The sequence below is a fragment of the Brachyistius frenatus genome, unplaced genomic scaffold, assembly GCF_029030835.1.
Source record: "Brachyistius frenatus isolate BFR_SWC_R1_liver_20210118 unplaced genomic scaffold, ASM2903083v1 Contig_57, whole genome shotgun sequence".
In the NCBI taxonomy this organism is placed as follows: Eukaryota; Metazoa; Chordata; class Actinopteri; family Embiotocidae; genus Brachyistius; species Brachyistius frenatus.
In genome coordinates, this window is record NW_027210656.1 from 1,020,108 (window position 1) to 1,036,348 (window position 16,241).

The 16,241-nt window shown below is 47.4% G+C and overlaps 2 protein-coding genes across 2 annotated transcripts; one reads left to right on the forward strand and one right to left on the reverse strand.

Moving 5' to 3' along the window:
- Positions 1-1,498: 1,498 nt before the first annotated feature.
- Positions 1,499-11,846, forward strand: LOC138624934 (alanine aminotransferase 2-like). Its single transcript, XM_069705518.1, has 12 exons — positions 1,499-1,581; positions 1,694-1,912; positions 5,567-5,656; positions 5,992-6,100; positions 6,213-6,346; positions 7,179-7,422; positions 7,654-7,733; positions 8,292-8,428; positions 8,989-9,163; positions 10,200-10,355; positions 10,443-10,555; positions 10,661-11,846. Exons 2-12 carry the CDS (start codon positions 1,766-1,768, stop codon positions 10,749-10,751), a joined length of 1,476 nt encoding a protein of 491 aa, XP_069561619.1. The 5' UTR covers positions 1,499-1,581; positions 1,694-1,765; the 3' UTR covers positions 10,752-11,846.
- Positions 11,847-11,890: 44 nt separating this feature from the next.
- Positions 11,891-16,034, reverse strand: pdia4 (protein disulfide isomerase family A, member 4). The gene is made up of 10 exons (XM_069705517.1): positions 15,677-16,034; positions 15,157-15,334; positions 14,765-14,970; positions 14,487-14,625; positions 14,098-14,303; positions 13,816-13,974; positions 13,553-13,704; positions 13,138-13,294; positions 12,744-12,977; positions 11,891-12,562 (listed from the first exon to the last, which is right to left on the reverse strand). Exons 1-10 carry the CDS (start codon positions 15,750-15,752, stop codon positions 12,147-12,149), a joined length of 1,923 nt encoding a protein of 640 aa, XP_069561618.1. The 5' UTR covers positions 15,753-16,034; the 3' UTR covers positions 11,891-12,146.
- Between the last annotated feature and the right edge of the window lie 207 nt (positions 16,035-16,241).

Here is a 16,241-nt window from a genome sequence, read left to right on the forward strand (position 1 = left end):
GTTGGCGGCCAAATGGTGAACTAGTGGAGCGTAAAGTGTCGGCGAATGTTCAGATTTGGACGTGGCAAAAGGCTAAAAAAATGTCCCCTCGGGGATTAATAAAGTAACTACCTAACCTAACCTAAAAACAAGAAATGAAAGTGTTGTCCCGAAATTGTTTCAGTTGGGTAGACAGCTTGGTGACAAGCTAATTTAGCTGCGGTCATATACAGCTATTATAATTGGTCTGAACTTTGAAACAACAAGCTGCCAGCTGAACATATTGACACGGTTAGTTGTATTTCACAATTAGCTGCCTTCATAAGCTTGCATTACAGAACCAGCATTAGCATTCGGAGCTGTTTACTTACCAGCGTTATAGAAATGTTGCGAGTTCAGCACTAAACTTTGCTCCGACTCGCCAGGAGCTGCCTCCAGCAGTGCAAAGCAACGACGGTAGTAACTCTTGTTTTGCCAAGAGTTTCAGCCATATTTGCGTTTACCGTCCCATTCATGGTGCACCGACGGGCCTCTGTACGCACAGGGTGGTTTTAAAGGTGGGATAGCTAGTGGTAACTTCAATAACGCAACATCAAAACTGCTATTCACACACATTATGTGGATGATATTAAGTTGCCTAAGTTTTGATCGATATAAACTAAAAACTTGTTGCGCCTTTAATGAGCCGCTGTTTTTTCACAGTAACTGTGAGGTGCCAAAGCTTTGTTTATAACCAAGCTTCAATGCACCAGTTGGTTAAAAACTAAATATAATGTCAAGTATTGCTTCCTTATTGTAGAGATTAAAATTGAGCATAAAGATTATGTTGTTTTTCTGTGAGTGTTTTCAAGGCTGGGATGGACACGATGAGAGAGGAGCTCTCTTTCCATACGGTGGCCAAACATGGCTTCAAATGCTGATGTTGGTCCTTGTATGCTTATTGTTTGCTATTAAGTTTGTTTCAAGTATGTATTGTTTTATTTATTTTATTTTTACTTAAGCATTACATCTGCCATTACACTTGAATAACAGTCAATAATGGAAAACCCCTAAAAAAAAAAATATATATATATATATATATATATATAAAAAGTAGCCTATATATATATATATATATAGGCTACTTTTTCCCAAATGTTGTGTTGGCAATTGGATTTTCTTACTATTGTTCAAATGTTTTCTTATAGGCTATTTAACAGCGTTTTTTGTTATTATAATTTTTTTTATTTGGAATTTTGTTGTTGTTGTTTTTATTGTTTGTTTGTATTGTTTGTTTGTTTGTTTGTTTGTTTGTTCGTCCGTCCGTCCCGACTGCTGCACGTTGACGGCCATCAAAGCAAAGTTATTTTCCAACAGCACTTAAGGACCTCACTTGGCTCGCGGAAGAGCCAGAGGCGAAGTCGGTGAAGAAATCCAACCAACCGCGAGCCGGAGCGAGCGAAGGCGTGGCGGCGGGGGGGGGAGCAGGAACACGGACGCGCTCGGAGCAGGAACACGGACGCGCTCGACTGTCAGCCGGAGCTCAGACCCGGAGCTGCAGGGAAAGTAAACACACGAGCTCCGCTTGACTTCAACTGGACTAACCCCTGCGCAGGACGTCTGGTAACAAGCTGATACACGTTATCTGCGCTGTATAGCCACGAACCTCTGTTGACTATTGGTATTTCTCATCTTTTTTTCTTTCTTTTTTTTTTTTTTTTTCTTTACCTTTCAGATAACTCTTCAGAGTGCAATTGGCGGAAAACGGCGCGCGTGTGACATAACCCCCCCCCCCCCCAAAAAAAAAATGTCCCAGCAGGCATTAAACGGGGTCCCTTGCGTGGGCAAGGTGCTGACTTTAAAAACAATGAACCCCAATGTGAAGCAGGTCGAGTACGCGGTCCGTGGACCCATCGTCCAGCGGGCGGTGCAGATAGAGAAGGAGCTGAAAGAGGTAAAGTGACCCTAACCCCCCCCCCCCCACCGCGCGCGCGCGCGCGAGGGAACGGTTTAAAATTGGATAAAGCGCGAGAAAAATTAAATGCATAAAAAGAAAGTTCACGTTATAGTTAAGATGATGTGGCATTGATGAGGGAGTCGGGTGTAGTTTTAAAAGGCTGTTTTATTCACTCGCGTCACACACACTCAACATTCCTGCACGTTTTAATCGGATACATCACATTTTACGCATCACGGCTGTTTTCATTTTAAGAATAGAAGCGGCGACAAAGTTGTGAAGTCAAATGAAGTGCGTCTGTGTGGGAAGCGGGACAGATTATGATGGGCTTTAACCCCCCACCTCCCACCAGCTGTTGAGCGCCTCAGCAGCTGGAATTTGACTTTGCTCAGCAGCCAAATTCGAGCAAACGTTTGCTTTTAACGCGGACTGTTTTCTTTAAAACACCTGTTGGTAATTTCTATTTTTTTTAAAACGCTGGAAAAATATGGAAAAGTACCTCAGTGGATTTTGGCACACGCCATCTACTGCGGACAGTGAACAAAAAAAAAAAAAAAAAAGTTATTTCCCTTCTCTGTTTCCTCGAGATATGGTTAAAAAAAAAGAAAAGAAAAAAAAAGAAATGCTTTGCAGCCCTGAGGAATAACATGTTGACAAGGAGAGAGAGTGGGAACTCGCATGGCGGTCGAGGTGAGTCTGTTGTGATCCGCTCATATTGCATTCAAACAGGGGATAGAGGGGGGGGATGATGATCTATTGTCCTTCCCGGTAAGGAACGGCAGGCAGGTTGTACAGGGTGGTCTTTTAAGAGGCCGTAATGCAACTCTTTCCCTGCAGTTGTGTCCTCTCAACGAGACGCGTGATGAGCCGGAGGGGACGGTCCTGGCCGGCTTCGAGTACATTTCGCTCTCCTGCAGCCTGCAGGTGGCCGCAGGATCCAGAGGATGTGTGTATTGCGGAGGGCTATTACGCAAGACTCCCTGTCCTCTTTTGTCTCCCCGGGTTTCTTCCACCTCCCTCCTCCACCCAGGGGAGAGAGTTCATTGGACCACGCTGCAGCCTCGGAGGCCCTTCTCTGCAAGGAGGTTCATTAGTTCCGATGGTCCCGCCCCACTTCTTGGTGCTCCACTTGTTTTCCTCCTCTTATAAAAAAACAAAAAAAACAACAACAAAAAAAGGAAAACCCAAAGCAAACCTGAGGTTTAATGTTTCACTGAGATACCTAATCATGTCCTGCAAACGGCATGACGGTGTTATTTTGGAAAGGTTTTATGTCAGACGGATCAAATGCAAAGTTCGGCGCTAAATGTAATTTTCGACATATGTTAGTTTAGACGAGCGGGATATGCCGATTGAGCTATTTTTCCTGAGGAAAAACAACCAAACGTCAAGTTCCCTTTCGTCCCCCCCTTTTTTTTTTTTTTTAATGCCACGTTTAATGCATCTTCCCTCTCCGCTCTTCTTTTGACGGAATAGAATCTGGAGTTTCTTCTCAACGGGCGTCTTGTTAGAAATAGAACCGAGTTGGAGAAATCACATGAGCAAGTTCGCCGTGATTATGTTTTCAATTTGCATCAGTTAGAGCTTGAATTACAGTTCCGTAGTTGGCGAATGTGTCACAAGACCAAGTGAATTGTGAACGCAGCGTGGCTGTCAGGCCAGGCTCTACTCAGCTCAGGAGACCAGAGGGGGGGGGGGGGTTCTTGGCCTGGTTCGCTGGTGTGGTGCCCAGTGCCGACCGAGCAGGAGAACGCGGAGCTGAGCCGGGGAAACCGACTGGCTCCTATTCTACCCCAGAGAACAGCGGGGTCTTTGTTGTCGAGCGTGAGGATGGGATAAGGACTGAAAGGGAAACGAGCGGCATCCAGTTACTTCGACCACAAACGACCTCAGAGTTGACCTGGCGCTCACCGAGAGATCCGTTGGGGAGGTTGCTCTCCAGTTCGTTCAAGGACACCGAAGTCATATGACAGCGACTCGGTCAAAAGGCACTCCCTGTGCCGTTGGAGGCCTATAAACTGCTATTTTATAATGTAGAACACGCTGCGTCATGTCAGGGATCGTGTAAACACCATTTTCTTTTGCAGTGCATCGCTGTGCGTGACAGTGTGATATTCAGAGGACCCGGGCTATGTGGAGACTAAAATGTAGGACAGAAAGGCAGGTTGTTTGTACATAGGTGAGCTCAAAGACGAAATTTGAGAGAACTATCTGGCCTGAGTAGTAATATGTAACGTATTACCACTATGTGGGCCACCTGCATTCGGTACAGGACATGTGATAAAGTAGGTACGAACCTTAATTGAGGTTCGGCCCGAGTCAGCATTTTTTTTCCGGTGCCTTTCTGTTGATTTAACTCGTTGAAATTCAGCATTAATTTGAGAACCCACACAACATGCCTGCATCTGCAAGCACCTGAAGCAGGTTTCAACAAAGGCAGCGGTTGCATCACAGCAGAAGACAAAATACAGGCGAGGATTGGGGAAAGCCAAGCGAGCCGGAGCAACCGGTCCAGATTTTCAGATCTGTATATGTATTGAACAGAGGCAAACACATGCAGGCTCCAGAAGCGTGTTTTGCACTTTTGGACTGATGTATAGATGTTTTACAGATCGTGTGATTTTTTTTTTTTTAATTTTAATTTTCCAGCTCTGTGCAGCTTTGACCTGGTTTGAATGTTTGGATCGCTCAAACCGTTCGACCAAAATAAAACCCGTCCTTGTGATTATCACAATATCTATTTTCGAGCTTTTTGGTCAGCCGGGCTCCAAAGTGACATCTGATGTCACACGACCTCCTCCGACAAAACGGCGACAAGTGCGGCACGTCGCGGTCGACAAAACAGGCAAACGGGCACCAAACCAGAGTTTGCCCGATTCAATCGGGTCAAAGAGATGAGGAGGAAGAACCGGCCGATGAAACGAGGACGAACAGCGGGCGGACGGAAGGAGCAAAAATGGTTCGCGGGAGGAGCGGAACAAGACGAAAACGACTCGCCGTGCGATTGGATCGGGCCAGCAGTTCTCGACGAACACCCCGACCGCAGACGGCGGGGGCTCGGTGGCAGCGGCGGCGGCGCCGCCCCTTCTCAGACCAGCACTTCTGCACCGCGGGCCAAAACCAGAGTCTTCAGAAAACAAAAGGGCGGCGCTGATGAAAGAGGACGAGCGTGTGTGGTGTCGACGGGGTCCAACCGGTTTGTGCGAGACGAACGCAAGTAGCTCCGGCTTGATTTACGGGCCGAGACGAGTCTGGGTCTTATCCTTCCACTGCAACGCGTCCGCGCTTCTCCGAATGTCAGCCGCGATGCGACGACCGTGTCGGTAATCGGAAGAGGTGACTTTTTCAGGCAAAAAGTGTGACTCTTGAAGGAAGAAATAAGTCCCGCTTTTAGCGTTGTGGAGGGATATTGTTGAATTTCTTTCTCGCCTTGAAATCCGAACCGTGTCTGGACTCGGAAGTCTCCGTTTCCTTTTGACTTTTTAAGTGTCCAGACGTCCTGTTGTCGAACAGCCGTCGGTGAAAGTAAGAATGAAATAACGGTTTCTACACTGCCGTTGTAATTTCTCCGCCTTATTCTTATTTACTTCCTACAGATTGAAGATGTCTAGTAATAATGATTGTTACTGTTCATTGTCTTTGTTGTTTCAGGGAGTCCAGAAACCTTTCAAAGAAGTCATCAAGGCAAACATAGGCGACGCCCACGCCATGGGTCAGAAACCAATTACGTTTCTCAGACAGGTTGGGACACATTGTACAGTTTACCTTGAAGTTATTTGGATGTTTCTGTTTATCATTATTGCATTCACGTACCGTTCGTATTATACTTTGGGTATTTGTTGGATGTCACTCCGACAGATGTTTGCTTCTTTCTGAGCTTCAGTATTATTTTCTGCACTTTACACGGTCAACTTTTTTACCCCCTATATTGTCAGATAACTTATTTCAAGTTGAATGTGCTGAAGCGAACAGAACCTGAAGAACAAGAAAATAGCTTCTGTCCAAATACCTGTGCTCTGGACTGTATCCAAAATATGTCTCTGTGTGATTTTTTTTTTTTTGTCCCCCTCTCTCAGGTCTTGGCTCTGTGCTCTTACCCTGAGCTCCTGGAGGACAACAATTTTCCAGAGGATGCCAAGAAAAGAGCGCGGCGTCTTCTTGAGGCCTGTGGAGGACACAGCATAGGTCAGACAGCGACTCTCCCCTCCCTCACTTCCACTAAACAGCGTTAAAAAGGATCAAGTGATCGATGCGGTACGTTCTGTTGTGAGTCAAAGTTCACTGAATTGTGTTGAAGGGGCCTACAGTGCAAGTCAGGGCATCGAGTGCGTCCGCCAGGATGTGGCGCGCTACATCGAGAAGAGGGACGGCGGCATCCCGTCCAACCCGGACAACATCTACCTCTCTACTGGGGCCAGCGATGCCATTGTGGTGTGTATTACACTTCTTATTGTCTCCTCTGCAGCCAAGTGCTGACCTACCGGAGGCGAGCGGTTTTATGAGTTGATTTCTACTGCAGGGGATATACTTTTGGTGTAATTGGCTTTTGAAACGGTTATTTACTCACCTTCTGTTAATTATAAACCCATCTGTACTTTGCACGTCTGTGACTCTTGTCCACCCGCTAGAACTTTGTCACTGTTATGCAACCATATCCGGTTACCGGTTAACCTTAAGACACCCTCAATGAGATCATGCTGCTGTTGTGTGCGGTGGTAAACTGTGACTTCTTTGACCCGGAGTGTTCACGTGCAGGTGCTACCGTTTTGTCCTCGGCCTGATTGGTCGTCATTGGCCGAGTATCTCAGTATCTCGGCATTACCGTTTTCGAAATAGCTGTCGCTACGGGTGACGACAACCTCTGAGCAGGAAACCCACACGCTGAAAAAAATGGCAAGTTTTGTCAAAGGGATTTAGCCAAGTTAATGCAGGGCTCACCCCCCCCATGTGCAAATGTTCCACCAACACAGGGAACCCCCGACACTATTTTGCCGTATCCAGTTCTTAGCGGAGCCCGAGATGGTTGTGATTGGTTAAAAGAAAAACAAACGCGCCGAAGCGCATTTTTTTCCCCCTCTTATAGCGGAACGGCATTTAGCTGCAGCCTGACCATCCCCCCCCGGCGCCGGCGCCGGAGATAGGCCTGGCTTTGTCAAAGTAGTTTTATGCCTACTCTTCTTCGCGAACAGCCTGACAATCCATATGTATTCTCCAAAGTGAAGCCCCTCCACTCTTCTTCCTCCTTTCGCTCGCCGATCCCCAGACCACGCTGAAGTTGCTGGTGTGCGGCGAGGGTCGCGACCGTACGGGCGTGATGATCTCCATCCCCCAGTACCCTCTGTACTCGGCCGCCCTGGCGGACCTGGGCGCCGCGCAGGTCAGTTACTACCTGGACGAGGACAAGTGCTGGAGTCTGGACATCGCGGAGCTCAGGAGGGCCCTGAACGCAGCGAGGCAGCACTGCAACCCTCGTGTCCTCTGCATCATCAACCCAGGAAACCCCACCGGTAGGTCCGACCGTTTGGAGTTTCTCTACGCGAAATGACCGACCTGACGTGTGCGCAGACTAACGTCAGACCGAGCCGACGAGGATTTGATCCGTTTTTGTCTAAAAATAATCGACGGACTGTTTGGAAGGAAACTTCGCGGACATGAAAAGATATTCAGTGGTTCAGTTTATTCTCCCTCTGTCTTCACGCATCTCTCCTCGTCTTCAAGCTCTGTGTCCCGTGTGACAGGTCAGGTCCAGAGCAGGCAGTGTATTGAAGACGTGATTCGATTTGCAAAAGAGGAGCATCTCTTCCTCATGGCTGACGAGGTAATTCACAAATGTCACTTCCTCTTTTTAAAAATATTCTTCTATTTTCACTTTCAGTTTCGGATTGTCGTGGGGAGCAAAATGACCGTAAATCACTTGTGAAAGAATAGTTTCAAAATGATATCTCGGAGTTTCTCAGCTTCAACACACAGAACAATGCAACTATTCTATTCTCTGCTACTAATCTGTAATGATAAGTAGGATACTTGTGAACAGTATCTACACCAAACATGAGATTATAAAACACGAGGAACATAATTTGATTCAATACAACACAGACTACAGCCTGAACAATCATCATATAGTCTCTTCATATAAAACATTTCTCAATAAAAAAGAATGTCTGATTTAGAAATGGTAACACATGGACCCTGATTTATTACATTGCAAAAAAAAATGTCATTACATAATTTACAAATGTGCTAAAGAGCAAAGTATTATCATAAGAGTATAATAATTGTATTATAATTCTGAAATAAAACTTATGTGCGAGTGTTTTTTGTTTTTTTAAAGAGATATTATTATTAATTTTTACTCTATCTGTTTCCCCTCCTGAAGGTCTACCAGGATAATGTTTATGCAGAAGGCTGTAAGTTTCACTCATTTAAGAAAGTGTTGTTTGAGATGGGACCAGAGTATTCCAGCACAGTGGAGATGGCCTCCTTCCACTCCACCTCCAAGTGCTACATGGGAGAGTGAGTAGCCACACACACACACACACACACACACACACACACACACACACACACACACACACACACACACACACACACACACACACACACACTAGACTTTTTTTTAAGACAAACACAGTACATTTTTAACCCTTCAACAACTGCAAAGGAGGTTTTTTTTTTTTCAAATTTGTGAGTGGGTTTTCATTTGATCTCACACACACGACTCTACCAATACTTTCATATCGTTTCCACTGCTGCAAAGATCATCTTATGGTAGCAAGAAATATAGCAACGCCCCATCGAAAGCAGGGAAGAAAACCCTCTCAGCCGGTAAATATGGACGTAAACAGTAAAAGGATTTGCATGTTTAAAAAAAAAAAAAAAAATCCTTTTTGCAAATGTTTTCTGAGAAAGGAAACACATTGAACATGTTTGTTTGACGTCCAGCCAGACACGAAAACGGCACACGGCACCTTGAGCGGATCCTGGGGAGTCGTCGCTGGCTGACGTGTGCATCGCCTGCAGCGTGAGTAAACTGCGTGTTTGCCTTTCTTCCTCCCTCCGTTTGCGTGGTCCAGGTGTGGTTTCCGCGGCGGCTACATGGAGGTGATCAACATGGACCCGGAGGTGAAGGCCCAGCTCACCAAACTGGTGTCGGTGCGTCTGTGCCCTCCGGTCCCCGGACAGGCTCTCCTGGACCTGGTGGTGAACCCGCCGCAGCCCGACGAGCCCTCCTACGCCACGTTTATGAAGGTCTGAAAAAACGCCATCTCGCACGCTGGCAGTGCTCCTGAGTGCGTGCAAACAGAATTTACTTACGCAAACACCACGCCGTATAACCTCGGCACGCGGAACCCGTATCGAGTGCCCTAAAGTCCTCGCGTGGCGGTCACTCGGTCGTGAGTGATCAGCTTTTCTATCCTGCAATGGTGCAAGAAATGCCGCTACGTGTGTTGCGGTTGCATTGCGAAGCATTGTGTGGTAGGGAAAGTCATTAGGCTGACGGTTGTTAGTGTGTTCATGGGTAATATGAGCCTGCAGCTGTAGAAAGATTTTTTTTTATTATTTGCGTTCGTAGTCGTCGTGCGCAACTGCATGTTTCTGCATTAGGGACATATAAAATCATTTATAAATGTTTAGCACTTTCCCGTATTTTCTGCATAAATAAACACACTTCACGTCCACTTTCATAAACCGGAGAGCAAATACAGCCTATAGTGACCACCTGACCTCTTCATGCATAATCTGTGCAGGTCAGTTAACCAAACAGAAGAGTTGTAGTACTCTCTTCCACCTGTAGGGTTTTTTTGCTCTTACACTGGAAAGGGAAACCTTTCTGCACATTTCAGCAGTGTACTCCCCCAGATAGGTGAAAGATTGTGATTCAGTGTGGATGGTTGTGTGTTGTAATTCCTCAACTGGCCACAAGGGGGCTGAAAAACCTCATCATTTTATAAAGATTGTAAATGATCCCATATTTCTCAGGTATTTGGTTTGGTCATATTAAAATGTTCAATGGAAAACCACTACAGGACAGAATAAAAGTATATGGATGTGTATATTTACAATGAGAATGGAATTTAACAGCACATACGGATACAGATAGGAAACTTTAATGATTGATACCACACTTTGTTGGCTTTAAAGTTGGAAAATGTTTGACTTACATTGATGGTCATTAACTTTTATAATTTGAGGAAAAGGTGCAGGTTCATCTTTGGTTTTATATCCTTAAAGACGGATTTTGTATGTTACGTTGAACTCGTGCAACCGTTTGCGTCGCCTCCAGGAACGGACAGCGGTGCTCGAAGCTTTGGCGGAGAAGGCCAGGCTGACGGAGCAGAACTTAAACACGGTACCTGGTATCACCTGTAACCCGGTCCAGGGGGCCATGTACACCTTCCCCCGCATCACCCTGCCTCAGAAGGCCATCGACAAGGCCAAGGTCGGCCCCGCACACACACAAAACCCTGCAACCTCCGATTTGCCCGTTTGTGCGGACGACTGCATGTAAATAAATGTGTGTCCGCAGGAGGAGGGCCAGGTCCCCGACATGTTCTACTGCATGAGGCTGTTGGAGGAGGAGGGAATCTGCCTGGTGCCGGGGAGTGGCTTCGGACAGAGGGAGGGAACCTTCCACTTCCGGTTAGTACCGCCAAACCGTCGCCCTTTCTGCCTCTTTCTTTCTTTCCTTGCGTTACATAAACCCTGATGGTGTCTGTATCTTTCCATGAACCGTCCTCCGTCCAGGATGACCATCTTGCCTCCGACCGAGAAGCTGAAGGTGGTGCTGCAGAAGATCCGCGATTTCCACTTGCGCTTCACACAAGAGTTTTCCTAACGCTCCTCTTCCCTTCAACTGCGCCTGGAGAACCAACTCATTCAGTGCCAGTATCTTCAAGTGCCTCGGTGTGAACGAGGCAGCAGCCTTCTGCCGCCACCTCCGAGGACCGCATCTTCTTCACGGCAGACGTCCTCGTGAAAACACGCCCAGTCAGATTTCCTTTTCGTATGTGCGTTCATCGTGTGACGGTGTTTCAGTACATAATGCACCTTCTTTAACGTTTTACCCGGCCAGGTTTGTTAAGTTTTAAAGGGTTTTAGAGTTTGACTTCTTCTCTATAGAGTTAAAAGATTCTGGTCACAGATGCTGCTGCAGGTACATCTCTCTCTCCTGCCAACAGGTCTGATAATATTTTAGGCGATTACTTGATTAATCCAATTGGCTGTAGAGCAGGGGTGTCAAACTCATTTTAGTTAAGGGGCCACATACTGCCCACTTTGATCTCAAGTGGGCCAGACCAGTAAAATCATAGCATAATAACGCATACATAACGACAATATTTCTCTCTGTTTAAATCATTGGTGAAGGTTTTTGTATGATAAACCCTATTTTAAAGGTCTTTCTACAATAAACTAGAAACATAAAGACCAAAAACTCAGACATCAGCCCACTGTTTATCTGCCCCGGCTCTCCTCTGCAGATTCCCTCGCTTTGTGACGCGTTTGACGTCAAACGCGTCACAAAGCGAGCAGCGAGCGCTTCTTCCTCCGGAGCAGACGTCGCATTTACGCTGTTTTTGAAGCAATTACTGGATCGAAAAAAAAAAAAAAAAGTTTGTACTCATAAACCTCCATATTCTCATAGAAATGCAATTTATGTCTTTCTGTAATTTTCACACTTAGCAAAGTCATCCGGCTGGCCGAGCTGGACCCCCTGGCGGGCCGGATCCGGCCCGCGGGCCGTATGTTTGACACCCCCGCTGTAGAGGATGCATCACATTGAGGTCATATCCGAGCAGTCCATGCGTTTCAAAGCCTGTCTCGAGAATTATGACTAATCTTTGAATTGTTCTTAAATGGAATTAAAAAAAAAACATTTTCTGAAGCGTGCGCATTGTCAGCTCTTGCATTAGAAATATTCGCCGAGCAATTTCCCAGCATGACCTGTGTTGATTAACCAAAACAGACGAGTCGCCGTTAAGTGCTGGCCCACGAAGCTGCCATTCATTTTCACTTTTATTTAAAAAGACTTCTTGAACAGCGCTTACATGCTTTTTAGAAACAGAAGAATCTCTTGGAATGAACAGAAAATAAATGATAATTGAACCATGTTATCATTACGGCAACTCAGTAACATCCCCGGCGTTCCCTTCACCTCTTCGGCGTCCTCCCAAGACTCTGCCCGAGCGCAGCGAGAGTTCATCGCTCCTCTTCGAGAGAGAGACAGAAAGTTTCAGAGCTCGTCTCTCGTCTGTGACAGCTTTGTGCCGTGCTTTTCCAAGAACTTGCTGAACCCTTCTACCGTTCTGTCGCCGCCTTCGAATTTGATGGGGCTGTTCTTGCCGTTGCTCGGGGCAAAGTATATCGTGGGGAAGCCTTCCACTTTGTAGCTCTCGCTCGGAATGTCGTTGGCGCTGGCGTCCATCTTGGCGATCACCAGGTTTTTCTCATCCTTGTACTTTTTGCCCAAAGCCAAATAATCGGGCTCCAGTTTCTTACAGTGGCCGCACCAGGGAGCGTAAAACTCCACCAGGACGTCCTTCTGGGTATCCATGACGATCTCGTCAAAGGTCTTTCCTACCACGACCTTAACTGGTCCTTTGTTGTTCTTTGGCGCTGGCTGGGACTTGATGATGGGTTTCAGCTTTCCTGTGGACAAGATTCACAAAACAAATTCAGACGCAAGTGTGATATTACATTTTTGTGTAAAAAGCGCCAATTACTTTACACGTGTATCACTACACCATGAAATTGGTACTTTTTAAAAGTCACATCATGAGGGGAAAAAAAACAAACTAAAAAGAAAACCCTGTAACAGTCCAACACTCACCTTTCTTAAAAGCAACGACAAAGTCTCTCAGCACATCGGAGTCGAGCTCCTCGGGCTCCATAGCGAACTTCTTGCCTCCATCCGCCATAATGCCCACGTTCACGTCCTCGCCGCTCTCGCTCAGGCCCAGGCTCTTCAGCTCCTCGGCGTAATCCTCCTCATCAGCGATGGCAAACGTGTACTCCGGGAAGTCTTTGGCCACATCGAGCACCTTGGACCTCCAGAACTGCGTCGCTGAAAAAAAAAAGGAGACGATGAGATAAAAAAAAAGGTTTGTTCCAGCGCAGACGGGCTGAGGTGACGCGGTGGTGTTCACGGTGGTTGTTGGGTGTCACTAGACACCATTGGATTTATCACCAGCCGTTGTCCAGCATGATCCCACTGTTTAACTCACCTTTCCTGTAGTCGAAGCTGAAGTCAACTCCATAATACACAACCACCAGGGGTCTTTTGGTGTAGCGTTTAGCATCATTGCTTGGTTTTCTGTGTCCCACCAGGGGAATTACATGTTTTTTGAAGAATTCCTGCACTTCTGACACCGGTGTTGAATCCTGGAAGAGACGTTGATGAGCGTTTCTTGAGTGCAAACAGAACTTCTTCCGTCAAATGTCAAAAACGTTTTTTTTTTTTTTTTGCAGCATTCAAAACTGAAAACGTCTGTTGCTAGGTGAAGCGGGTGTACTGCAAATTTATTTTCATACGAATACTAAAACTGAACGAGAGCCCGGTCTTATGAGGAGTTTCATACATACTTAAAACAATTCTAATTCAACTACTGAAAAAAGGAAATGGAAAAAAAAAAAGACTACCTTGACTGCGAGGGCGTGTGACGACAGCTCGTACTTGGAGCGGAACTTTTCAGGCAGAACGATGACAATCTGACCGGGAGACGCTTTGAGCAGCTTGGCCACTTCGGTGCTGAACGAGTGACGGAAAGTGAAGTCTTCCCTCAGCGCGTGACCTGCGCGGACAAAACGGCAGAGAGGGAATAACGCCCGCGTGTACATTTCACTGGCACTTAAAAACGACAGGAAAGACGTCCTCTGCTGCGTCCAATAGCGGCGCTACTCACAGGCCTCGATGTAGACCTCATAAGCTGCGTCCCGTTCGCCGGCGAACACGCCGACGATGACGGCGTCGTCGCCGTCCTTGATGAGCTCTTGCACTTGTCTTCCCGCCTGCACCTGTTGGGAGGGAGGCCCTGCCTGCTCACCCATGTGGTCAACAATGCCTGCAGGGGGAAAAAACAAACAAACAAACAAACAAACAGAAAAGAAACGCGTGGATTAGCCGTGATGGAGGATATGCAAAAGAAGAGACAAAAGACGAGACATGACCCAAGTCGGCGTCTTACCGTGCTTCTCTCTGGGTCCGTTGTAGTCGAACACTTTGCCCTTCCTGAAGATCTTGAGGGTGGGGTAGCCGGTGACCTCGAAGCGCGAGGCGATCTCGCCCTCCACTGTGGCGTCCACCTTGGCCAGAGGAATGGGAGGCGAGCGCCGCCTCAGCTCCTTGGCCGCCTTCTCGTACTCCGGAGCCAAACGCTTACAGTGTCCGCACCTAGAGGTCAGTTCATACGGGAAAAATCACAAGGAGCCTCATTAATGACGCAAGAGCCGCTTTTTCTTTTTTCTTCTAAATGCACCGGCGGTAGCGTGGACACCAGGGTGTCACTTCTACGTGGCAGATGGTTTCCAGTGACGCGCGATCTGCATTTTATAACCGCGAGTTCCTCCGACTCACCACGGGGCGTAGAACTCCACCAGGACGATGTCCGCATTATTAACGGTGTCGTCGAAGTTGTCCTTGGTCAGCACCAGCGTGGCCTCGGGAGGGGGCTTCCAGTCTGGCTGAGCCACCTCTTTCACCCGCTCCACAATGGCTGCAACACGCAGACAGTCACCATGGTAATGCTTATTTACGTTAACAAAAACAAAAACAACCAAAAAAAAAAAACACCACCAGGACATGTTTGTGTCAACTGGTTTCGAAGAGACTTCAGCAGAACAAAGTGTCCCTACCCGTCACCGTTCTGTCTCCATCGTAGTCCACAGGTTCCCCATTTTTGAGGATCTTGATGGTGGGGTATCCCGACACCTCAAACTTGCCCGCCACCTCGCTGGCCACCGTTGCGTCTACTTTGGCCACAGGCACAGGAGGGTCATTCCCCTTGAGAGTCTCGGCGATTTTTTCATACTCCGGGGCAAACTGTTTGCAGTGGCCACACCTGCAGTAAAATGAACAAGAGGGTTTAGGGACACGTCGAAGTTCACCACGCTGTCAGATTTGCACAGGAGGCGGCCCGGGCTGACGGAAATCTCGGGTTCCTTCCGCAAATTCCCAGTTTTGAATTTGAATCGTCAGCAAATCCTAAAAATGAACCGCGATTCAGAGGAGAACATGTCAGACGTACCACGGTGCGTAAAACTCGACCAGGACCGTGTCTCTGCCCTCCACGAAGGTGTCAAAGTTGCCGTCGTCGAGAACCAGAACCCCGTTCTCCTCTTTCACCTCCGTGTCGTCTTCATCCTCCTCTTCGCTGTCCCCCTCGTCAGCCTCCTCCTCCTCCTCCTTCTCGTCGTCTGCAACACCTTGACACCAAACCAGAAACGTGGGGACGCGGTGATTTACATGTAGAGACGGCAAACAAGACATTCCGTCACCGACGACAAATAACGCAAACGGGACAACCTGGACTCCCATATTAGATGCGCGTTACGCGTCTACCGACACTTAAAAGTCGCGCAATTGCAGTCCCGTTAACAGGACAGGACAGGAGGACAGGACAGGACAGGACAGGACAGGACAGGACAGGACAGGTCGTCCTGTTAGCTCGCATGCTAACAGTAACCGGCAGAAAACAGACACCAGCTGCGCCATTTTTATTTCCCAAAATCTAACAACTAAATTAGTTTAAAATGGCTGAGACTCACCATCCTCACACCTGCCGACAGTTGCAAAGTGTGCGACGCCGAGCAGCACAATTAGCAGCAGCGCGATCTTCCTCATTGTCCACAGATGATGATGATGATGGTGATGATGATGCGACCCCTTCCTCCTCCTCCTCCTCCTCCTCCTCACGCTGCGTCAACGACGTGCCTCTCCGAAGTTAGCAGGCTAAATTAAACTGAGCTAATAACGTCGACTTATGTCATCCAAAACGCTGTCGGCTGCACAGACCCCGCTGTCCCGATCAACGGCGATGCGCGGCGGTGCCAAACCCCCGCAGCGTGGCTTCATACGAACACTTGTGAGCTCACGTCCGACCTGCCGCCTCCTCCGTCTGGAACTTGTCTGACTTGCCACATCGTGATTGGTTCCCATCGTCGGCTGTCGTCCAATCACAAGTCGCCACTGAATTCCTGGTTCTGAGACGTTGAAGGATGCTATTGGATATTTATATTTATCGCCCCTCCCCCTTCCACACACACGCACACGCACGAGAGACCACACTTAATATGCAAACTTTATGAACGAATAGTTTACACATTTTCAGTG